The 23,871-nt window shown below is 39.0% G+C and overlaps 1 protein-coding gene across 21 annotated transcripts in view; it reads left to right on the top strand.

Moving 5' to 3' along the window:
* The window catches only part of DLG2 (discs, large homolog 2 (Drosophila)), a 1,063,278-nt gene that overhangs the window by 491,226 nt on the left and 548,181 nt on the right, over positions 1-23,871 (top strand). For all 21 annotated transcript variants that reach the window (XM_014958284.1, XM_014958304.1, XM_014958277.1 and 18 more), the window contains one exon: positions 9,001-9,162. In XM_014958284.1, coding sequence (XP_014813770.1) covers positions 9,001-9,162 — 162 coding nt within the window. The remainder of the gene's footprint in view (positions 1-9,000; positions 9,163-23,871) is intronic.

The raw sequence follows: 23,871 nt of genomic DNA on the forward strand, positions 1-23,871 counted from the left end.
GCAAATATTCACTTGTTCACACTCTAGCTTCACATTTCTCTGTATCTCTTTATAACGACAGCTACTTTGCCCACCTGTGCCTTAACCAGGGCTTTACTGAAGTATCAGAAAGCACAGATTATTTTGCCACAATTGTGCTCTACTGAAAGACTGTAGAAGGCTTAAAACCCAAAGTCCAAAGCTGCTTTTTCAGTAAGTGCCCTGCTTAAGAAGTGTTGATCTCAACTCTTACAGGTGTCAAGCATGTGCAAATCCACCAGACACAAATGTGTTTTGCTGGCCTATTACAGAATTACAGAATCACCATGGTTGGAGGAGACCTCTGAGATGATCGAGTCCAACCTTAAAACAAAACAACAAAACAAAACAACAAAACAAAAAAAAACCCCACAAAACCAACAAAAACCACAACACCCCACCACATCACACCCACCCACAAACCAATAATCTCGGGCACTAGAGCATGCCCTGAAGAGCCACGTCTACACGTTTCTTAAATACTTCCAGGGATGGTGGCTCCACCACCTCCCTGGACAGGCTTTTCCAGTGCCTGACCACCCTCTCAGTAAAGTAATTCTTCCTAATATCTAATCTAAACCTCCCCTGCTGCAACTTCAGACCATTTCCTCTGGTCCTGTCATTATTCACTTGGGAGAAGTGAATAATTGAACAGCTAGTTAAAGGGTACTGAATCTATCTTTTCGTTAGTAAAAATGCATATCTTTTAAAAGAAGAAACTGGCAAAAACTGTAATGATTTTTCCAGCACCAACAAAAATTGTTTGGATACAAAAAGAATGTTATCTTCAGATCTAGTGGCCAAGGTTCATCAGAGTGACAACAGTGAGAGTATTTTTCAAGTTTATGCACACAAAACATTTTTATTTTTATTTAAGAAGGCCAGCTTTGCACAAACACTGAAAAATTCACTACTTATCTCTGTACCTTCTTCACAGTAGAAGAAGCAGGAATGCTATTAAAGTTTATGAGGTTTTTTTTATGTGTGTATACATTGTGTTCAAAGAACAGTTAAGGGATGGCAGGGTTATAAAGTTAACAACTCAGATCTAGGAAATGCAAGAATTAAGATGGTCTAAGCAACTTTATTTCAGGCCCTCTGTGGCCATATATTGTAGTGTAGTATTATAATATAGCTCAAATACATTTTTAATTACACAGTTATTTTCGTTTTCACGGGCCCGCTGCTTCATTCAGTCACGTGGAATGGCACTTCATACGGCATATTACATTCAACGCATGTCTCCATGCATTATTTAATTATTTAATTAACTGCGCTCCATTTACAGAATTATTAATTTTCTCTTTGATTTTCCTGTTATACCAAGCCTGATCACACTATCCAAGTATCTGATAAACATGAATGAATTTATTTCCATAATATCCCTTTTTGATTAGAACTTTTACTTCTTTAACAAAACAATTGAGTCCACTAGTTTCCATGTCCAGTTTGAAACACCAAGAATTAAATTAATCTCATTCAAAATGCTTAAATAAATCCTAAGCTGTCTTCAGTCTGAGTCAGAAAAAAAAAAAGGAGAGAAAAAGTGCCTTCAGTTAGCAGCTCTCTGATAAATATATGTCGACTATTGTGATGTTCCAGTTATTAACATGGCTGACCTGCTTATACCAGAAGTTTTAGTTTTAGATGGCTAATGCCAGCTGATGCCAATTCCACCTTAGACTGGCTTCTTGGAGGGCACAGGATTCCATTGCATTTTTTCTGTACAAAGCCCAGCTCCCCCTGATTTGTGCTGAAGCTGCTACTACTCAGCACTTCTGCAAAAACTGGCCATCTGTGTCTACCAAGGCCTTTCAAAGTGAGCAACATGTCAGTTCTACACCTGTGGAAAGTTTGGTTTTGTGAAATGCCTAGCATCCATTTCTGTGGCAAAAGCAAGAATAGAAACAGTTACCTACGATAGCATTTGCCTGTCTTAGCCCGAGAGCATCCTTTTGCCTCATATAGCCTTTGTCTAGAATTCTCCAATTTCTGTAAAAAATGATACTGGAATCCCACAGACACACAATTCCTGTGTCCTTCAATACACAATAAATTCCCGAAGGACTGTTCTGTCAGCAGAGTGAATGTGATAGGGTTCATGAGAAAATCTACTTCCTTGGCTTTACTCTGCGGTTTATCTTTCTTTTAACCTACAAATCAAGTCTTAATTTAAGAAAAACCGAGTCTAGTTTTCCTCCTAGATTTCATTTAGGCCTGGTACTGCAGAAAAAGCAAAGGTATCAATGGGAACTCTTGTATTCAAGAAGTCTGGGAAATAGTAACGTGTGAGTAGTGCAAGGGTCAAATTTTAAAATAACTCTCCACAGCCCTAGATGGAAAATCTACACAACCTTGCATGGGTCAATGCCACCAACTTCAGAGACACAGGCTTTTGCCACTTGAATAATTTCTGGGGGCAGCTATTGCTATGCAAACTCGTTCCAGAGGGAGATAAGACAAAAGCTTTCCCTAGGGGTTTCACAAGAATTTTTGTGCACCGGAGCAGCACAGATGCTGGAGTTCTCCACCTTTTCTGCTTTTACCCCCTGAGCTTTGGTTTTTATCCTCATTTGCTCCAATCCCTGTTTTGATCATTTTTCTATTCCTAGAGAAGTCCCAAGTCAGCCTTCCTTGGATTTGCCATTGCACACTATAGATCCCTTGACTTATTTTAGCATTGGCAGTTAAAGCTCCTCATATTGGATTATGTGTGTATTCAAGGGAGGAGAGGGCTCAGGGTAATGTTTTCATGTATTTTTTTCTTATCAATAGTACTTGACTTTTCATTCATGCTTGTGTCGTCTCCTCCACGAGAGTGAATGCACTTATTTGTGAGGCTGGGAGCTCCATAAGGGCATAATCCAGGTTCAGAAACAGCTGAAAAAAAAACCTGATCTTGATCAGTGAGTGGTCAGTACAAGTAAAGGAGAAGGATGGAGGACCAGGACTGCAGAGGGGAGACAGATACAGGAGGTGGAGAACCACCCATGCCTACCACTGCTATCAGAAAAAACTGTGCCCGGAGCTTCATGAGGAACTTGGGCATAAAATGGACTTATGGGCATGGTGGAAAGCTGCAGCACTAGAGACTATGCCCAGAGGCCATCCCTCCCTAGAAACCCCCTTCAGAGGCACCTTTTGGGGAAGCATAATTAACACTGGAATTAGCACAGTCTCGCTGCATCCCTTCCATCTCTGGCTCTCCACAGTGATCACCAGTGGGTGCTAACATAGCCAGGTGGTGTCCCAAATTAAAACTGTGACACCGAGTGGGCCAAAAAGCCCACCATAACTACACCTACTCAGTACCACATGAGGGCTAAGAAACAGAGTTAGGCAACAGTCTTGGTTATGTTCTGAAGAAACTTAGTAGGTGCTATCCTATAGACTGATGCCCAGGACATTGGGAAATAATATAATGAAAATACATACTTAAAGCTTTAAATCACTACATAGATATGTGTAAAACTAAGAGATACAAATCACTAGCTTGTTTTTTTTTTTTGTTATGGTTAGATAACCGTGAAGAAGTCACTAGCAGTGTGGACTAGGAAGGGGAGTCCTATTTTTTTGTATAAATTCAACTAAGTAGGGCACCCAAGTGTGACGACTGGGGAGGGGGTTTCAGCTGCAAAACACAACTGGTCTGCTGCGTCCTGCACTGGGCATAGCTGGGCTAAACAGAAATCTGTATTTTTGGTTCAGAAAAAATATGAGAAGCAAACCATTTGCTCGGTGATTTTTATTTGTTTCTCTGTATCATTTGTTTCAGGCAATAATAATACATTATTTATTTATTACATTACACCATGACTCTGTAATCTTCTGATATAAACCCAGGGTGTTTGTTTTGCCCTGCTGCTATCCCACCGCAGGCTTGCTGGCAGGGAAACTGAGACACGGAGAGTGGTGGCATTTGCCAGCTCTGTCTCTCCAAACGCTCAGTAGTAACCTCAGCACAGCCATGCCGAGCCAGAAGCTGCTCCTCAGGTCTGGCAAGGGGTGGAAAAGGAGAATTGGTGAGGCTCAGGGCTTCCACGCCGGAGGATTGCAGCAGCAGAATTGGAGGGATCAGGGAATGGGAGTGGGGACGTGGTGCTTCCAGGGCTGCGTGGGGAGCTGCAGGGGGAAAGGAAGCACAAAGGAGGGAGCTAACAAGGCAGGAAGACTTGTAGTGGTTGTAGAAACACGGACATACAAAAAAATATATATTTTGAGGGGAACAGTTGAAAACTATAAATAGGAGTATAGAAGTGAAGTTATTGCAGGACAAAGGGACGGAGAGGTGGCTACAGCCTGGTGCTGATACATCGTATGGTTTCACCCACGTCTTTCCTTTGCTCCACTGAGATAAACAATCAGTATTAGCTGGCTTCTTTTTTTTTTTTTTTTTTTTTTATTCACTGATTTTTACAGGCTGCAGCCACATTCACCATTTAATACTAGCAAAGCCTCTGTCTTAGAATGTCTTTTTTTTTTACACTGGTACTTCAAGTTAAAAATCTATTTTAAATTATTGGATAGCATGTAGCAACCTCCAGAGGGCTAAACTGATGCTGTTAACAGGTCCAAAATGCGATGTAGCATATGGAGCTGAATACCTCATGGTACAGATTTGCATGCAGGCGGTTTTAATTAGGATTTAGAATTCCTTGAGGAATGCAGCATTCTGGGCTAGTCTCAATCTTGTCAATACATAGTGTTTTTGTTCAGGCTAAAACCTGCAAAAACCAGTAAGTTCTTCCTTGCTTGTAATTTTTGATGCTTATATGAACTGTTAGGCTTTTCTCCAGCTGCCAGCGTTGTGTAGGATCATAACCTGTTTATGTGTACTCACAGTAAAAGGTTACTGTCTTTTTTAAAATAATGTTGTACCAGGTCGGTTCAAAGCAAAAATGGTTTGAAGTTTCATGATATTGGATAGCTACTTATTTTTCCCTGCAACACTTTGTAGTTCAATGCGAGAATATGCTTTAACTCGATGGTTATTGTGCCATCTTGTGAGCGAAAGGTGCAACTACGTCCAGCTGATACTGGTACTTTGGCTAATGTCCATTTCAACCCTTCTTCATCCTGAAAAATAAAATTATCTAGAGTTTCAAAAAGCAGATGAGGAGAATACTGTAAAGCGTATTTCGTCCACTACATTGTACTTGCATTTTTAAATAAAAGGAACATGTATTCTCTACAATGGGCAAATACCCACTTAATTCGGTAAATTGAGAGAATAAATAATATATTTGGTGTTTTTTTATCTATTGAAAAAGAAAAGAATGTCTTGTTGTATTGAATGGAAAAGCTATGCAAGTTTGCAGTATTCAGTGTTGATAGTGTGCCTTCCATGAAACAATTTGGTTCTTACAGGAAACCTCTTGTCCTCTAAAAATCACTATGTGTTTCTCAGAGATAGCACAATATAAATTACACAAAGCACTGCTAGCTATTACATTGACGCAGAGAAAAACCTAATTCCTGACCTTAAAAAGTCTTTTGTCTCTTTGAACCGTTGTGGGGAAAAAAACACCCACAAAAATCCCAAAACAAATCTAAAAATAAATTCCAATGGCAGTAGCTAACATAAAACCTTATTTTTTTAATAATAATTATTTTATTCTATTAAATTCAGAGTAATTCACTAGATCTTGGGCTTAGAAAAGCAGACAGGAAAAATCTGTGAAGTTCTAGCACTGCTTAATTAATTGATTCTCTTTATGACCTTGAGCAAGCTGTTGTATATCTCTCCCTACTTTTACCCACCTTTAGATGATTACACATTTTTCAACAGGATGTTATGAAACTTGACTACCACTTGTAAAGCTCTTTGGGCTTCTCGGATGAAAGGTATTGCTGTGATACACTGACAAGCTTGTTAGAAATCTACTTGATAAGCAAAATAGCAAGTCATTCACAGTAAGTATAATTATTCAATGATTTAAGCTTCTTAATCTACTTCCACAGTCTTGGCAAGCAGATTGTGATGTCTTCCATTTTATATAATGAGAAGAGTATTTTTTCTCTTTTTACTCTATAGATTGATTGCAAATATTCAGAATTCAAGCTGTGTTGCTCATTTGCAATCAGTTGGATGAGTAACATTATTTCTACTCATGATTGGATGAATGCCCAAGGACTTGTGTGTGCAAATTGTAAAGTTTGTTTTCTCAAGACACTCATCTGTATGACATTGAAATTTGCTGCCTTTGGAGAGTGATGCCAGTAAAATTCAACACATTGAAGACCACTGAAAAAACTGAGCACAAAAGTAAGGCAAGGTGACACTAATATTTTTTAATGGGACTTTGCAGATTAAACTTTTCTCTAAATGGACTCTAAATGGTGACTCAACCCTGGGCAGCCTATTCCCGTGTCTGACCACTCTTTCTGTGAAGAATTTCTTCCTAATGTCCGGTCTAAACCTACCCTGTTGCAGCTTGAATTTATTCTCTCTTGTTCTATCTCTAATTGCTTGTGAGAAGAGACCAGCACCAACCTCTCTACAGTGTCCTTTCAAGTAGTTGTAGAGAGTGACGAGGTCACCCCTCGGTCTCCTCTTCCTCAAACTAAACAGTCCCAGCTCCCTCAATCGTTCTTCATACTATTTATTCTCCAGGCCCTTCACCAGCTTCGTTGCCCTCCTCTGCACTCGCTCCAGCACCACGATATCTCTCTTGGATTGAGGTGCCCAAAACTGGACACAATACTCCAGACCTCACCGGTGTTGAGTACAGGGGGGCAATCACCTCCCTACTTCTGCTGGCCACACTATTTTAATACAAGTGATGCTTGACCTGTGCAAAGGTAGCTCTCATGTCAAGGTTACAGCAGATGACCAGCAGTGGGACTAATGTGATCTAAAATGAAAAGTTCTGTTTGCATTTTCTGCAAAGCGAAACAAGGGTAACTGCAAAAAAGTATTGAAGCCTTTTGGAAAAATTAGTTCTCTTTGACCAAAAATCAAATGACAGATTTCCAGATATCATAAGTCACTGACTTTCTTTTTTTTTTTTTTTTTTTTTTTTTTTTCGTGAGAGCTGGCTTTATTGAAATGTAAAGCTTTTGCCCACTACCTTCTACTGGATTCATATCTTCAGTCCTGTTTAGCTGACAACTCTTTGGCGAACACAGCCTTAGAAACGCTTCTTTAGACAGTAAGATACGAGGAGCAGTGATACTGTAATAATCTCACACTGTAGAGAGAATGATCTCTTATAAAAAGGCACGTTCATATTAAAAATTCACAGCAGCACACTCCACTCCCCCATTATAGGTAATTACAGAGGATTTTAAATATCTGATGCTAGTTGGCAGCGTACAATACCCTGTCAGCAGCAGGCACTGATTTGTAATTTAATTATCATAAGACATCCACCTGTTCTTTTGTCGAATGAAAAGTAGCATTTCCGTGCAATCATGCTTTTCCCTCCAGAAATTTGAATTAACCCTTAGAGAAAGCTCTGGTTTCTAGGGAATGCAGCAATTTCAAGGACATTTGCAGGACCCCATCAGGACAGAGTGATGGAGAAGAATGAGGCATTTCTGCAGGAGACTCTCAGTTCTGGTGTGGTATTTTCAGCCTTACCACTGGCTTTTTGCTGTGTCAAGCTGTTTTGGTTCACAGCTGAAAGCATTTCAGTGAAGAGATGCTGTGGGAGGAAAGATGTATGAAAATCAATGAGTTTGGTGCTAAGAACATGAGGCAAACACATAACAGGATTGACCCAGAAATGCTTGAGGCTCCTACTTTGTGAAGAAGGAGAAAGCTGGGCTTGGGGTGGGAGGGAGCTAAAGGCAAACGGAAAAATGAAAATCTGTTCTGTAAACTTTCCAGTTTATGGCACATCAACGTGGATATTATTGAATTTGTTATGGGAATGTGCAGTTATCGGTCAAAATGATCAATTTTAATTATAAAGCATAGGTTTTAATGGGAAAATCTACTATTGGAGATGCACAGAAGTGTTTTGCTTTTTGGGAGCACAGGGCTCAGGGTGAGCCACCTTCCTCTGGACCTTGGCTCTTATTTACGCAACAGCTACACTGCAGTGCGGTGGGGAACGGATGTACTGATGGACATACAGACATATTCTCTCTTTAATGCCACCTTACACCACTTCTCGTGCTGCAAAGCTGCATGAATCATCTGGCCAAAGTTTGTTATGGCTTCTGCCACTGCTTTCTTGTCTCTTTGGAAAGCTGTCACTGGACATTTTAATTTTTACCATTCCCCAGGGAGATGGGATGATTCTGGTATTCTGCAGTTATTTCTCCTAATCACGTTTTAGCAAATGACTCACTTTAAAGAGGGTGTCTCTGAGTAGTCGTCTTTTTTTTGAAAGAGTACTCGCTGGATTCAAAAATATAATTGATTGCTTGGGGCTTAAATAATCTCTGTGCCAAGCCTTTAATGTGACATTGGTTGGAGTACCATCTATTAGACTGATGGCTTCTTGCCCAAATAATACTTGTCTGGTGCCAGTCATTTTATAGATTCATTAATTATGTTATCTGAAAAAGTGGATATGTGAAGGGTTGCAGGCATATCCCAGAAAAGAAGAGAATAACTCAGGTCACGTGTGTGTTCTGAAAATAATTGGCAACTGCTGAACCATTTCTACACATGAGAGTGAACGCAGGAATAAACTGCACAGAGGTGCAGTTATTAATGTGGGGATGTGAAATGTGAGCTGATGCTACAGCTCAGCTGATCAACGTCTCTTTTTTTTCATTACCAGCCCTTGCCAGTATGTCATCTCAGATGTGATGGTGAAAGTTTTGTGTATCAGTGTGATGTACCGTATTTTCTCTCTTTGATGAAAAGTTAAAAAACCAATGAGGTATTCTCTCCAGAACACATTAGGAAATTGGAGGGTTATATTGTCTAATGTCTGACACTTTGTCTGTTAGCCCATATTTACATTAATACATGAGCATTGCCTCTTCAAAGCTGATCTGTTCTTCCTTGCTATCTTTTTTCACTAGAAATATCGTTATCAAGATGAGGACGCTCCACATGATCATACTTTGCCTCGATTAACCCACGAAGTGAGAGGCCCAGAGCTCGTTCATGTTTCAGAGAAGAACTTGTCTCAAATAGAGAATGTCCATGGATATGTCTTACAGTCCCACATTTCTCCTTTGAAGGTAGGATCGATATTCACTGTGGCTTTGGTCCTCAAATACAAGAAAACATGTAGCATGATGGGAAACTTATTTTGTTGTACAAACAGACAAGCTGCTTTTTGAAAGGTGTCCTTACAGATTGATTGTTCCCATGTTGAGTTTTTAAGACTCGCTGTAGTGTAATAGGTGATTGTTTTGTTGGCAAAACTTTGTGTTGAGATGTGAGCTTTTTGCTTTGAGTGAGATGTTTGCTTGAGCAGAAATAATTCCTCACAAATGAGCCTTTTTTGTTCCGTACATTGAGAAAGAAATAATGCAGATTCTCAGCCTCAAAATCACATTGAAACCTGATTGTCCTCCTTCAGAAACTGAAAAAAAACCTACTGTAAATGTAACCATCTGATAGAATCCTGGTTTTTGCATCTCTCAAAAAGCTACATCAAAGTCATAAGCTTTGCCTGAAAAGGGAGCTCATTTGCCACTATTCAGATGCTTTACTGCTCAAGCACTTGCTGGTTTCTGTGGGTTTTGTTGGAGTTGAGAGTGATGTAGAGATATTTCTCTGTTAATTAAGGCAGCTATTTTTAAAATATAGAAGGTTTTTCTGTGTGTCTGGTGTCCTCTGATATATCTTGCTGGGCAAAAATTGTTTATCTTTATAGTGAGTCTGTCAAATAACCAAAAAGAAATTGATTTCTGGAAATTACATTTTTTCTTTAATAAGACTGCAATGGTTTGAAGATATTCCTAAAACTTCTCTAATGAAAGAAGCATGGTTGGAGCTATGAGCATGATGATTTTCTTATTTTTATTTTCTACTAGGCTTGGGAAGGGGAAAAAAAGAAGAATGTTATTACTAGATGTGGTGATGTTTTGGGTAATAGTTTTATTCTGGCAGCAAACAAGGCAGATGGGCTTTGCTCCTTCTGGTGCTCAAAGCCTGTGAAATGGGCATCGCTTGCCTAGCAGAGCGTACAGTGAGGTTACAAGTGAAAGGAAATGTTTATTATTAAAGATTGATGTGAATGCAGCTGGTGTTCATTGAGCCTTCATGGCATAGCCATGTGAAGCCTCTGTCCTCTGCTCTTGTTCCTGTGTGTAGTTCGCATGGTTTTCTTTTCACGTTTTAGCAGCTTTCCAGGTTGCTTACCTAACTTCTATTGCAGAAACCAATATTATCAAGCAGTGATATATCTTCTTATGCTTAAGTAGACCAACTTAGTTATTTGGAAGGGGTTACCTCCATGTGGCTTCTGTGTAACCTCAGGAGATGGTCATAGACAAAGCGATTTCTTGCCTGAAAGGGAAATATCCCGGCTCCTATAGGGCTCCTTGAGTATTAAGATTATAGTGGTGCTTCTTGTTCATGAAAGTCAAAAATAGATACTTCACTTCACAGGTGGAGACTTTCCAAGTAAGGCTGCATGATCCAAGCTAATAAGGTAGCAATGATGATAAAAAGCTTATTGTGAATTGAGTTGAAGGGTATCCCCAGACATCTACAGTTGCCTTAAAACAGCTCCCCGTCTGATTTGCTCTTCTGACAGGAGAAAGTTGTTTTCTGTTGCTGTTTTCTGAAGTGATGGAAGGAGAGGAGCTATATAGTATTTCCTCATGGAAATCAGTGTCTTCTGCAAGTTCTCTCCTCAGCCTGAGGATTTCTGTCTTTGACTCTCTCCCTTTCCCTTCTTTCTTTCAGGTACACAGTGTCTCATGCCTGCCACTTAATAGTATCTCAAGCCTGCCACTTAATCTAAATATAGTAATTTGTCTCCTCGTATGGCTTTGAAGTTCCTGCTTTCTTTCTCCTGCAGTCTATGTCCTGTCTTTTAACCTTCTGTAGACAATTCGCTCAGGATGCTGGAATAAACCTCCTGCTAGAGCTCATGGCACTGTGGTACCCTTCCTTTCTGAAATGCCCACTTTGGATTTGCTTTTGTTTCTGGGAATTGACTGAAATCCCTGTTCAGAAGCTTTTTGTCATGGTGATTTCCACAGAGTTGAGAAATAGCATTCCAAACACTCTAAAATCCAATCAGAATTGGTTGTTGTTTTGAATTACAGACTTTCCATCCCATAATCTAATATTATTAAGTATTCCTTGCTCTTCTCAGTAGTATTGTGTAAATATTGCTGCACTGAATAATGGCTAAATGTGAGGTACACTGCCTCTCAACCCGTGGCATGCCTTCCTAGGGAAATGGAAAATGCTGTTTTTTGAAGATTTGCTGGCTAAGTTTGCCTGCAATTTAAGTATTTTGTTGCCTTCTGTGAGAGGGGGAACTGCTGGAATCCTGCTCTGAGGATATATAACAAAAGCTGTGGTCCAAATACAGCCTGTCAACTCTAGTCTTAGGAATGAGAAGACACTGGCAGTTGCAGTGGGATAAAGCTGTCAGGAAACTCCACCGAGAGCTGTTTGCACTGGAAAGGTTGACTCGTTCTGCCCCAGCTTTCCGAATACAGGTCAGAACATTTGGTGCAAAGGGAAATTGTGTGTAAACAAAAGTCACAAGTTTGCTTGTACCACGAGTGGGATCGCACCACCTCCTGTGTCACTAGGGCGGGCTGGCTGACCACCACCCAGCCAGCAAGCACAGGGAGTGACTGTCTGACTGAGCGGGGTTAAATCACTGCCTGATTCTGCATTTTGCTGCCTAAATTTCACTGTGGGGTCTGTGGCATCAGGGTGCAGCTCTCAGTGCATTTCTGAGGCAGCCTTTTGTGTTTAGCGGCTGCGAAGTGCCCTGTTGACAGGATGATTTGGCCCATATTTTTATGTTTGAAATAGTGTCATGAAAGAAAAATGTTTGAGCATAAAAATAATCTAGTTAAGATGCTTTGGAACCGAAGCGGTGTCCCAAGGCCAAGCCACATATCCATCTTAATCACATCACTTTTCCTAAGTGACTCGAGTTTGGCAGAGGGAAGAGTTCCTTGTTTCTATACATTTGTGTTCATTTGGAAAGAAATCTGTAAGGACCATGCAACCCGAAAACTACCCTTCAGGGTGGCTGGTTCCAGCCCCCACAACTGATCAGTACCCACAGCCGTCTCTGGAAGCCATAGGTGTCATACCTTGCCTGTACAGGTAGACTGATTGCTACTATCCGTAAGTATATCCATAAGCCAGCCTGATGGCTTGAGCACAGACTCACATCATTACAGTTACAAGTTTTGTGGGTGGTTGAAGTTCAGGAAGAGAAACCATGGGCCCGTCTATCCCCCTGTGTACATCTCTTAAGTAAAACAATCCAGGGGTTCTTGAAAGACTTTCTAACCCTCCGGTTGACCTTCTCTTTTTGAAGACGTGCGTGATTCAAACTGCCTGACAAGGTACTGTGTTGCACAAAACAGCTGCATCTTAAATTTGATATCAAGTTGCTGTGTACAAATTGTTAAAGAACTTGGCTGTAATTTCATATTCCAGATTATGTGGTTTGATGTAGTCCAGAAATATCCTAGTGGAGCTTGGCATTATTGGTTACTTCAGAAGTTTTTTGTAAAGAGAATTTTCTTTGACAACCTTGTGTTAGTTTTGTGTGCTGAATAATCAGCAATCTGGTCCTCAGCCATTCTGAATATCTCTTTGAGACACTCAGACACTGATTATGACAAATACTGTTTAGGAATGTGAATAGTTCTTCTGATAGTGACATATGTTGTCACTATCACTATGTTTCAAGTACCCAAAATCTCGTGTGCACTAGACAGATCACTAATGAGCAAGAACAGTTATGCTGAAATCTAGACCCTTTTTTCACTGTGATTTTTACTCCTGTAATTTCAGATTTCTTGCATGAACTTTGCTTTTCTACTTTCCTACTACTTTTCTTCTGGTAGCATTTCCCGTACACCCACCTCAGTTCTAGAAAATGCTTGATTTTAGAAAGTTGAAAGCTTCTGCTAAATGTTGATCTAATTATTAGTGTGGAGAAGATAAAATTTAAAACAGCTTCAGCAACTTTGAATGTCGAACACTGAAGTTGTCAAGGAAGTTTTTGGTTACGTGGCTGTATTAACACGCTACCACGTAAGAAATTTTGTGAACGAGAGAGTTGCTATATATTAAGATGATAAATGTTCTTTGCAACTTGTGAAGGTGATGATATTGTGTTTTATTAGTCTGCTAAAGGAAAAAGTATGTAGTTTAATGAAAAGAGAATTTAAAACAATTTTCTTGTACTTTCCCTCGTGTGGCACTAGATGGTGCAGTAAGCTCAGAATCCTGTGATCTGCCGCTATAACGCTTCAGTGACACACTATGGAGGGCTTTTTTAATTCAGTAAAAATGCCTTAGAAATTAGGTGCTTTCTGGATCTCTGGTGTGTTGGGAAATCTGAATAAAACACAACCATACCTGAAATTCAGACATGTAAGTTCTCCCTCTAACTAAAACGTTCCTCTCTTTTCTTTCCCTCCTAGGAATACAGCTAATCAGTGTTCATTAAATGAATGATAACTCTGGCTTTTAAATGAACCATGTTAGTATTATTGTGATGTTAGATTTAAGTTTGTTACGTTTCACTTCCTTCAGCTAAGCTTAAATGTAAAAAACCATGTCAGAATCTTGCATGTCCGTCGTTGCCTAAACATTTTAAATGTCAGGCTATTCCAACTACTGTCTCCATTCCTGAATTTAATGCAAGGTTTGAGTGTAAGCATCAATGGCAGTTGTGCAAAAACAAGTAGCCAGGGAAATTACTGTTATTATCTTAGCCTAGGATATTTTTAAACAAGGAAGTTCAGAAACCTTCTCAGTTGCCACCCCTTTGATGGCCTCACTTTGTAGAAAGGAGGGAACCTCTCTGAATATTCCTCCTCTTTTTTTTTTTTTTTTTTTTCTGTCAGGGTGCTGTCCTGCAGATTACCAGGGCTGCTGACAACTCATAGAAAGTCAGGACTGATGGAATGACTTTCCAGTGGACAGAGGGAAAGATCATCTCTGCATGAAGGAAATGGGCAATTCATTTACTTAGCCGTCTCTAAAGTTAGGGTTATACGTGAATTGACATTTATGCAAATTGCTTTTCAGACAGGGGAGATTTGTTCTGCCATCACCATGGCACACTGATTCCATTAGTTCTTTTTTTCTTCGATGATGGCAAAAGCCCCTTTCTTACCCATTATTTGAGATTCTCTATATCTAGTGGGGAAAAGATGTTTTGCTTATGCTCCAAGCCAGATCTCTCCCTTTCCCAGTTTCCATCTTCTGGTGAGTGTGTAAAGTGCCCTTTGCATTATCATTCTTCTTTTTAGAAGAAGAAACTTCTAAATCCACCTGGCTGCAGGAAGATCATTCCTGGGAAGGCCCCTGGAATCTGGCATGCCCTCTGTGCTGTCTTTAATGAAACAGCTTTTTTGTCATCTCCAAAGTCTTCCTTGTCCAAGTGTGAGTCAGCCCTCACTACAGTGGTTGCCGTGCTTCTCTGACAAATTAACAAAGATGGGGAAAGAGCCTCTGAGGATGAGCCTGGATGATTAACTATTCTGTGAAAAATGTCTTAGCCTGAGCTTCCTGGAATCTGTCATAAAGGGTATTTTTTTTGTGACTAAAAATGTAGATTAGGTAAGAACTATTGATTTCACGAATTAACATTGACTTCAGTAAAAATGGAGTTCTAAAGACAATTTGGATAAATAAGGTCAAAATAGTCTATATAATTTTTTTTTCCAGATGCAACAGTTAAATTTTTCATTTTGAAAACTTTTAAGACTATTTTTTTACTATTGAATTCTGTAAGAAATACTAAATCGCTGGTCACAGATGTGTGAAAATAGCAAACTCCAAGATTCTCATGATGTGGCAGTGGATCACATGAGCTGTAGGTTAACTCAAGTTGCTACACAGAGCTGGAAAAAACATTAGGAAATACACTCAACAGGCCTGTGTAGTGATTTTAAATGAGCAATTACAGTAAAGTCCTCTGCTCGTGTAATTGTAAATACCTCCAGCTATCAGGGAACCAGATTTACACAGGAAAAGCTGGTTGCTGCAGCTTTCTGCATTACCATCCCTGATGCTCCTGTGTGAATACAGTTCCTAGTGCTTTTGGGGGGGATCATCTAATTATGATAAGAAACACCATTTATTTTTCCAGAACTGCTGAACATTCTTACCTCCTATTACTGGGGACGAACCCTGTGTTAGAGGGGCAGTTCAGAGAGGGAAGAGAACAAGATAAGGCTGAATTTGTTTTAATTTCTGTGGTTCAGGTGTGGCAAAGAGTTGAGGCTGTGCCATAGCAGAGGCTGTTCTTCCGCAGCGAAGATGCCGTATTTCAGAGGCTCTTAAGAGCCGTGGAGGATTGTGAGAGGCTCACGCTTTGTTATGTGTCAGGAACAGAAGTTTTCTCTTGCAGTTAGAAAATTAATTGGGGTTATATAGAGGACATATTAATGTATGCATGGATATATTAGCAAGGCACCTAAAATTTAATCTTGCACCCTTTTCTTTGCTTACACTGACTGCATTTCACAAGTACAGCTAATCTGCATGAAGCATTTTTTAGCCCCAGGGTGGCTCAGCCCAGTAGCAATGATCTTACAATAATACTTTTGATCTCTACCCTGGTAGCTTCCTAGCTTTTGTGTTTTAGGGTTTTTTTGGTGGGTTTTTTTGAGTCTTTTTTCACCCTTCTCCTTTTTAATATGCAGCTATTGGCAAAGCCCCATACTGCAGTCTGTATCCGTTAGTGAATTCCACTGAATATTCAGTAGGTTGCTTCATTAAGATACAACACTTGTTACATGTTTAATCATGTACTGCTTTTCTCTTATCTCTTACTGTAACAGCAGATAAGCATATATCATAGATCTGTATCTGTGATCTATGTTTTTTAATATAAAAATGCAATCGGATTAAAAAGAGACAAGGGAAACACACAAATGTGCCTATGCTTGTTCTTGCTTTTAGAGAAGTGGCAAAAGTAGCTCTGAATTTTATTTTGTTATGTTTAAAGGAGAAATAAGCAGCTTATAAATTAGTATTCTGAAGAATATTTTGTATCTCAGTTTCACGTGGGCAGGAATGTCTTCCATTTTGCAGTCTTTTTCTTACTCTGAAGAAAGTCCTAAGACGGCGCAAAATTTGAATGTTACAGTGAAGAATAGTTACTAATGAAGAATAGTTTGTGTTTTTTGTCATCACAGCTAAGTCCATTGTTTTGTGTGCTTGGTTTTTTTTTGGCTTGGGTTTCTGATTGATGGCTTTCCACATGATTTATGTTTTTGCAGACAGTATCTTGTTATCTTTCTAGCTTCTGACAGAATTAAAAAGAAACCAAATAAAATTGCTTCTGTCAGTGGGTGATTTAATTGGAGAAATCTCAGCAACTTAAGGTAAACCTTCAGGCATCGCAATCCTTTATTTTTTGGCAAAATAAATGATGGCCTCTGATGGACAGAAGCAAAGCAAATTCTGACAGCACCTACCAGCCCATTATATGTTGTTAGATTTGCCTGAAGAATAAAGAAAGGAATTTTCAAAGGAATTTGAACAAATTTTCAGGCTATGGACACTGTTTACTTTATAAGGGCCTCCTAGGTATTGAAGGTCTTTTCAAATGTTAATCTGAATTGCAGTTTCAGGAGAATTTCTCGATCTATTGGATGCTTTATCCATTGTATTAATTAGCTGGTTTATCTTTCATTCTTTTCAGACTGTAGATTTCTGCTTAAGGATAATCTTGTTCCTGAATCTTGTTTTCTGAAAAAAGTTTGTTATGTTGCCAATATTTCTGGCCATGTCTCTCACTTATAATCAAGAAAATGAGAGATTACAGGAATCCTTTTTTCTCCTTGTCTTTCTGTAATGTTTTGCATAGCACTAGTTACTCTTTGCTTCCCTGTAATTCAGTGAGCTGTCTGTTTCCTTGATGTACTGGCCATATGAAATACTCATAGAAGAGAAAATAAGCAGAGAGATATACAATTTTAAAGGAGGGGGTGGGGGGGTTTCCAGCTGAAAAAAAATGCAATATATTCAATAAATCCATGGAATCACTACTAGATGCTACAGACATAAGATTTATAAGTTCTCTCAGTTCCTTTTCTCGAGTCTAGGAGTACAAGAATATCAGTATATTTGGAAAGTATCTGTAATGATGTTTGCCACCTTTCTAAAGTGTTTTGTGACCTACTGATGAAAAGTGCAATAAAGCATCTTGGCGTTATTAGTCAGACTGTAACAGGAGGGATTTTTCTCAGAGATGTCAGACAGGTTTAACACCAGTTGTTTCCCTAAGCTCAGTAGCTGAAATGCCCTTCTGTCAGACTTCAGCTACCGCTGACACTTGGGAATGTACTCTACATTTTAAATGAAGCATTAAACTGGCGTATGACCCTTTCACTACGGAATATCCTGATAATTCACTCATTAAGTAGAAGATAGATACATGCATTTATACAGGCAATGATGTGACATGTCAAAAATGTTCGGTCTTTTGTCAGTATTGGGTGTAAAATAAAGCACAAAGCAGGAGTCTGTGGCTCCAGAAGCTCTAGATGGGTGCAGCCTCCAGCGTGAAGAGGACAGAATCTGTGTAGCCAGATCTTATGGAAAGATACCTTGGCAGCCTGACTAAGAAGTGCTTAAGCTAATACACATTTTCTTTCCATGTGCTTTCTTTTTAAAATCCTGTTTCTCATGGCTCCTATTTCATCTTACTGTAATTTAGTTTTGTGGCCTGTGGAACCGTGAAAAAAACAGCAGAATTTTGGCATTTAAAAGAAAAAAATAATCTTTCTGAACTGGCTATTATTTTCCAACTCTTTTCAAGAATCTAGTCTAAATAAGAATTTTAGACACTATTATTTGTGTTACATTTTGGTATCAATAGCTAATTGAGACTTCTTAGAAAGATTTTTAAATGGAAATTTTTTTTTTCCATTAACATTTCTATTTCAGCAGATCATGCTACTTGCTTTCTAATAATCTTTTAAAGACAATATTGCTACTGAAGCTGATGCAATTGGGGGAAATGTCAAAAAATAGTCAGCAGGCTTCATGACTCAGGTGACTTTTTGAGATCTGCACTGTTTACCAACTTGATTTTTATTTTTTCTGTCTTTTCTATTCCCATGCTATTGTCTTTCTTTTTCCTAGTTAATCAGTGTACCTTTGTCTTGTTACTTTGTTTAAATTCTGAATTGCCTTCAGGGTCCATTCCTGTATTTTTCCTTTAGGTATTTCTTCCTTCCCTTTCTGTTATATCCATACCTACACATGGATCTTGTTTATACTGTGAAACCCCCATGAAGTACAAGTTTGTACCAGGCAGCTGTTAACGTATAACAACTGATGCCCTTCTTGTTCAAGACAACTGCACTCTTATTGATCATTCTGCTTTTTGGCTGCTTTGAAAGACTAGGTGACATGGTTCTTCCCGTCTCCCCTTTGTCGTGTGTGATCTTTATGAATAGTTTATGTTGATTTCTCTTACTGCTGGAAGGTGGGTTTTCTTCCCCTCAAGCAAAAGCAGTATGAAACACACTTGAATGTTATCAAGTACAGTAGATCACCATTGCTTGCTGAAATGGCAGCCTTCTGGGCACCTTTTATTCTACTAAGACTTATAGAAACTCTGAGCCGCGGCAGATATAATTGATTTTTTCAACTAACAGACTCAAGCACACCAAACTGCATCTGTTAGCTTCCAATTGTGAACAGAACATGTATTTTACAGACATCAGAGCTACAAGTTAGCTTTTCAGGTTAAAGTGTGTTATGGAGAAAGGGATTGCATTCTCAGAGAGAATGTACACAGTTGATTTTTTCCACAGCCTCCCTTCCACTACACTTATAATAAACATCTGCCTGGATTGCAGCATTGGATTTAATCAGCTCTCAGTGCTTGAAGTTTGTGCTTCCAAATAAAAAATTCATTAAACCTGATAATCAACTTAATAAAATTTTTATAATTGATAACATGACATTGGAAAGGCTGAAAAAAGTAATGGTGTTTCCAACAAATAAATTTCTACTTTGAAGTCAGTGTCACAAATTGTGTCTTTGATCAAGTAGATGAGCAAATGCCAAACAGGGCAAGAGTTTTCAGTTATAGTCCATAGCATATGAGTAGAAAGGCTTATATTAATCACTGGGAATTGCCAAAATAGCTCAAAGTTAACAACTTAACACTCTAGGAGTGTTAACGCCATCAACCAACTTCTGAAGACCACACTTGCTTCTGATTTCACATTCAAATTGCTGCTGTTTCCTCTTTAGCAGTCATTAGGCAGTTGGTTTCCTTTACTATTTTGCAACAAATCTGCAAACTGAGCAGATCTGAACTGAATTAGAGATTTCAACTGAAAATGGGTTATTTTCCTAATTATTATGGTCATAATTTTTCTTCTGTTTTGAAAAGGCATTATTTTTTCAGTATCCTGGAGATGTTGATATTTACTTAGGACAAGTGGGAATGAGTACAGTAAAGTGCAGACAACGGTGTTTCTTCTTTGCTTATATTTACTAATGGCTTTAATGTCAGAGAATGTCTGAAAAAGTGGCTCAAACAATCTCAGTTAAAATACCCAAGACAGGTTTCCATTTCTGGAAGTGCTATTTACCTACACTCTCCTAAAGATACTAGGATTAGTGAATTTTAATCCTGTCTCTATTTTGGAGTGTAAACTGGGCCACAAGGAATACTAAACATTTGTACCTCAAAGACTAATAAAGAAACAGAGCTGCAGGTCTAGAGAAAGGCAAGAATCAACCAGGCAGAGTATCACATCAGTTTTTATATTTCTGAACAGTAGACAGTAAGTGCTAAGCAAAGCAGCAGAGCATCAGCACGTCAGCCCATTGTTGCTATTAAAAACACCAAGTGTTGGGATTCCCTTGGAAAACTTAATTTGTTTCCCCTATTCTCCTTCAGCACTTCAAATACTGGGATTTTCCATATTTATGCCTTTGGAGGACTGTGCGTGTCTGTGCTTAGGGGCCATATCTTCCTCATTTGGAGACCTCACAGTCAAGCTCTTTTTACAGTGTAACGGCCAAGAAGCAGGATAGATATGTTTCCCAGTACAGATTTATCTTTCAGACCAGAATGACTTAGAAACTCTGCGTACTCAGCGGGACTACAGAGCCATCGGAAACGTACATCTATGGCTTTCCGTAACTTTCTTTATGTTGATTTTATCACCAAACCTTTCTTGCTGAGGTGGAATGACTCAGCAGCTGAGTCCCTGTGCCAGGTCATTATCTCCAACCAGGGGGGATTTGAGCCGCTTGTGATCTACATGAAATGCAGTGGGGTAGAGAAACAGCGTGAGGAAAATGCAGCCCAGGCTTTGTCTTTTTGTCTCTCTCACTCTCACTGCCTCTGAAAGCTTTTTTTTCATTTTCTTGCTTGCTTTTTAAGAATGTGGAATTTATCCTGTGCTGGAAGGAAAGAGGCAGGAGATGGGCAAGACCAGCCCTATGTTATTGGGAGTTTACAGTACAAGTTTTTTGCAGGAAAATGTATTTTACAAATAGTTGAGAGTGAGGAACCATGAGAATGGAGGTTGGCAGTAAGTGGCTGAAGAGCACACAGGTATACGCAGCTAGAGGGAAAGAGGCACTAAATGTTAAAACAGTGAGGGGGATATTTGAAAATACTTCAGAGCCTACATTTTACGACTTGACAGCCTGATTTGACTTTGTAATTCTTAACGGCTCACACCCAGACCGTTGGTATATCTGCAGTGTTATTTAACTATATTTCTTTTGACAGTATGGTGATATTAGGGGTGAATAAAAGCAAGTATCTGCCATAAATCTGGTATCACAGCATGCATAGAGATCATCTTACTTTTTCTGGTTTTTAGCTCCGTTATAACTTTCTTACTACAGATAATTCTGGCAATTGGAACTCAGGTTTTACTCAAGTTATTCAATTAAGCTGAAATTGCTTGCAATGTAGTGCCATAATTGTAGCAGAGGCATCATTGGAAATTGGTAAGTAGGTGAGGTACTAATTAAATTCTTCTGAACTTCAGTAATTTAATATTCAAAGGAGGCTGAGCCCATATAGTAGCTGCTCATTGCATTGTCACTGGGGATTAAAGAGGAAAAAATCTTAACAAAAATAGAAGCCTCCAAACGATTTTTTGCTGGACTCTCCTGACTGAAATTTGGGGGTTGTCAGTATTGCTCCACCATTCTACATACAGACATGGGGGGTTCACGTCCGTCTGTGGGTGAACTCTCTGCAGACTTCGTAAGATCATGTGTGGGTGGATAAGTACAAAATTTTCCCAAACACTGCTAAACCTGGGGATGACGGTTGTGTTTATATATAATCTTGAAAAGCCAGATTCTTTTATATTCAGGCTTTCGGGAAAAGTAGGTTTCAGCCTAATTTAAGCAAGAATACAGCTCCCTTTGATTTTCAAAGGACTGTAAGCCACAAACTCTTTTAAATTCTTTTTGAGAAGCTCATCTGATAATAAAATGAGAGGTGTGGGAGAGGATGAAATTCATCCTTTCTTGCAGTCACCCTCCTGCAGCACAGCTCAGATCGTCTTATCTTTGCTACATCAGATTATTGACCAGGTTATTAGTGCAGTCCTTCCAGGCCCCTGAATACATCAAAGCAAATATTCCACTGCCCTTCTCATTATAGCTATCATTAATGATCTAAGCAAGACTGGTCCGGAGATTCCTCCCTAGATGCATATTCTTCCCAAGCCTCTTAATTCAATCTGAATGACAATGATGATAATTTAGGTTATAGTCTTACCCAGGGGCTATCATTGTAAAGCAGGGTTCCATTGTCCTAAGCACTATACAGACAAGGAAAAGCTTTAATGTGATACCATGGAGTTGACCAGCCTAAAATCAATAGAAGTGAGCAGAAATTAATAGGAATCCCTATGTATATTCAAATTTTATCTACTAATCTATGTTCTATAATCAAAATATATCTACTTTTTAACTATTGTATAATTCCTTTGTAATTTCTTTTAGCTAGAGATGTTCATATCTCAAGGCTGAATTAAAGACCAGTGTTATCTTATTACAGTTATTGGCTTTTTCCCATTAGCGCTGCGATGATGCTTTGTGTCTCACTGAGTGAGAAACACATGACAAATATGCACATTTTGGAAAAAAAAACCCTTGGTGTTAATTGGAAATGGTTCTGAGAATATACAGTCCCTTTTTAACTAAAAAGACCTAAACAGTAAGAATCTGCCATGGTTACCCATTGTAGAAATTAACCCCCTAACTAACATACCACCACTTACTTAATGTGTTAATTAATTAATGTCCTTGATTTAATTCTCCACAAGTGTTGAACTGAGTTGATGAGTGTTACTATACTTTCAATTAAATGGGTATTTCAACATACTTTTCATCATAATGGTTAGTATAAATGAGTTTTCTTAATTATGGTATGGTGAATGCTTCATTAAGATACTTGAGACACAGTATAACAGTGTTTGGCACATCCTTGTGGGGACCCTTTGTTCATAGGGACACTCCACCTCTCACAACCTCATGCCTACTAGGTGTGACATTGAAGACCTATGACAGGTAGGTGGTCTAATCCAAATTCTCCATTATATTATTTATTAGAGCATTATAGTTACTGTTTAGTAACGGGTTTAGTGTTCTGACACTGTCTGCCTTCTGGGACCACTGGTGGAAGGTACATGGTGTACTGTGATTCTGTCTGACATCTGTCTGACTGTGCAAAGGAGAAGGTTCACTTGCTGAGGGACACGGTGGTGTAGGCTACCCAGGCAGCTATGTCTTGTGGCTGAGTCTGGGGCAAGAATGGGCATTTGAGGAAAAATTAAAAAGATAGAGAAGACAAGAAATAATATTCTTTATGTTTTTAAACCCACCCCAATCCCCAGCTCAGCCTTTCTATGCCCTGTATCTATGCTGAAGCTCAAACTTCACAGTTGTCACAAATATTACACCACAAATAAAGGTGGGAAAAGTGCAGGAGGCATTGCACAATGGTGATTTGCATTGCTAACATTGCTAAAGGACTAACTAGTGTAGGTGCAGTACCAGACCATCTTGACCCAGCGTATTCATGTTGTATTTCATTCAGTCTCATCCATTTTTCTGAAGTGCTGAGGTCATAGAGTAAGAATCTACCAGTGTCAGAGGCTCTTTGGCAGCTCTGGGAGGGCTGCAGGACTCTCCTCAGAGCTCCCAGGACTGTGGATGTGCACCAGGGACAAAAAATGGTCCTAGAGGCAAATGTGTTCCAGAGACACAGGTAAATTTGTAGTTGGGGCAATTTAACTCTGGATTTTTAAGAGTTGGTGGTATTTTATATTTGCAAAAGGAAAAAAAATGTAGACAAAAATCTTTCTGTCTTACAGGTAGTATTAATTATGTAGAATAAGACGTCTGATGGGTAGTTAATAAAAATATGCAATATCACAGCTGTTCCATTCAGAGAACTGGATGGCAGCAAATGTTTACCTGTCTTTTAAGAAAGACTAGGGATGATTTTGGGAATTACGCATCAGAAAATCTGTGCCAGATTCTTTTAATGAGATAAATGTAATAGAATCAGAACAAACAGGAATAGTTTCTGTAAAGGAATTACGTGTTTCTTTTCACTTAATGGAATCTCTGATAGTGTCAGTAATAAGTGGAAAAGAGGTTGAAGTCATTTATTTGTGCTTACAAAATAACTTTGACAATGTCCCATCACTGTTAGGTGCTAAGGAAAGAAAATATTTCTGAAAATAAAATACTAGGGAAGATTAGAA

The sequence above is a fragment of the Calidris pugnax genome, unplaced genomic scaffold (assembly GCF_001431845.1).
Source record: "Calidris pugnax isolate Ruff unplaced genomic scaffold, ASM143184v1 scaffold252, whole genome shotgun sequence".
In the NCBI taxonomy this organism is placed as follows: Eukaryota; Metazoa; Chordata; class Aves; order Charadriiformes; family Scolopacidae; genus Calidris; species Calidris pugnax.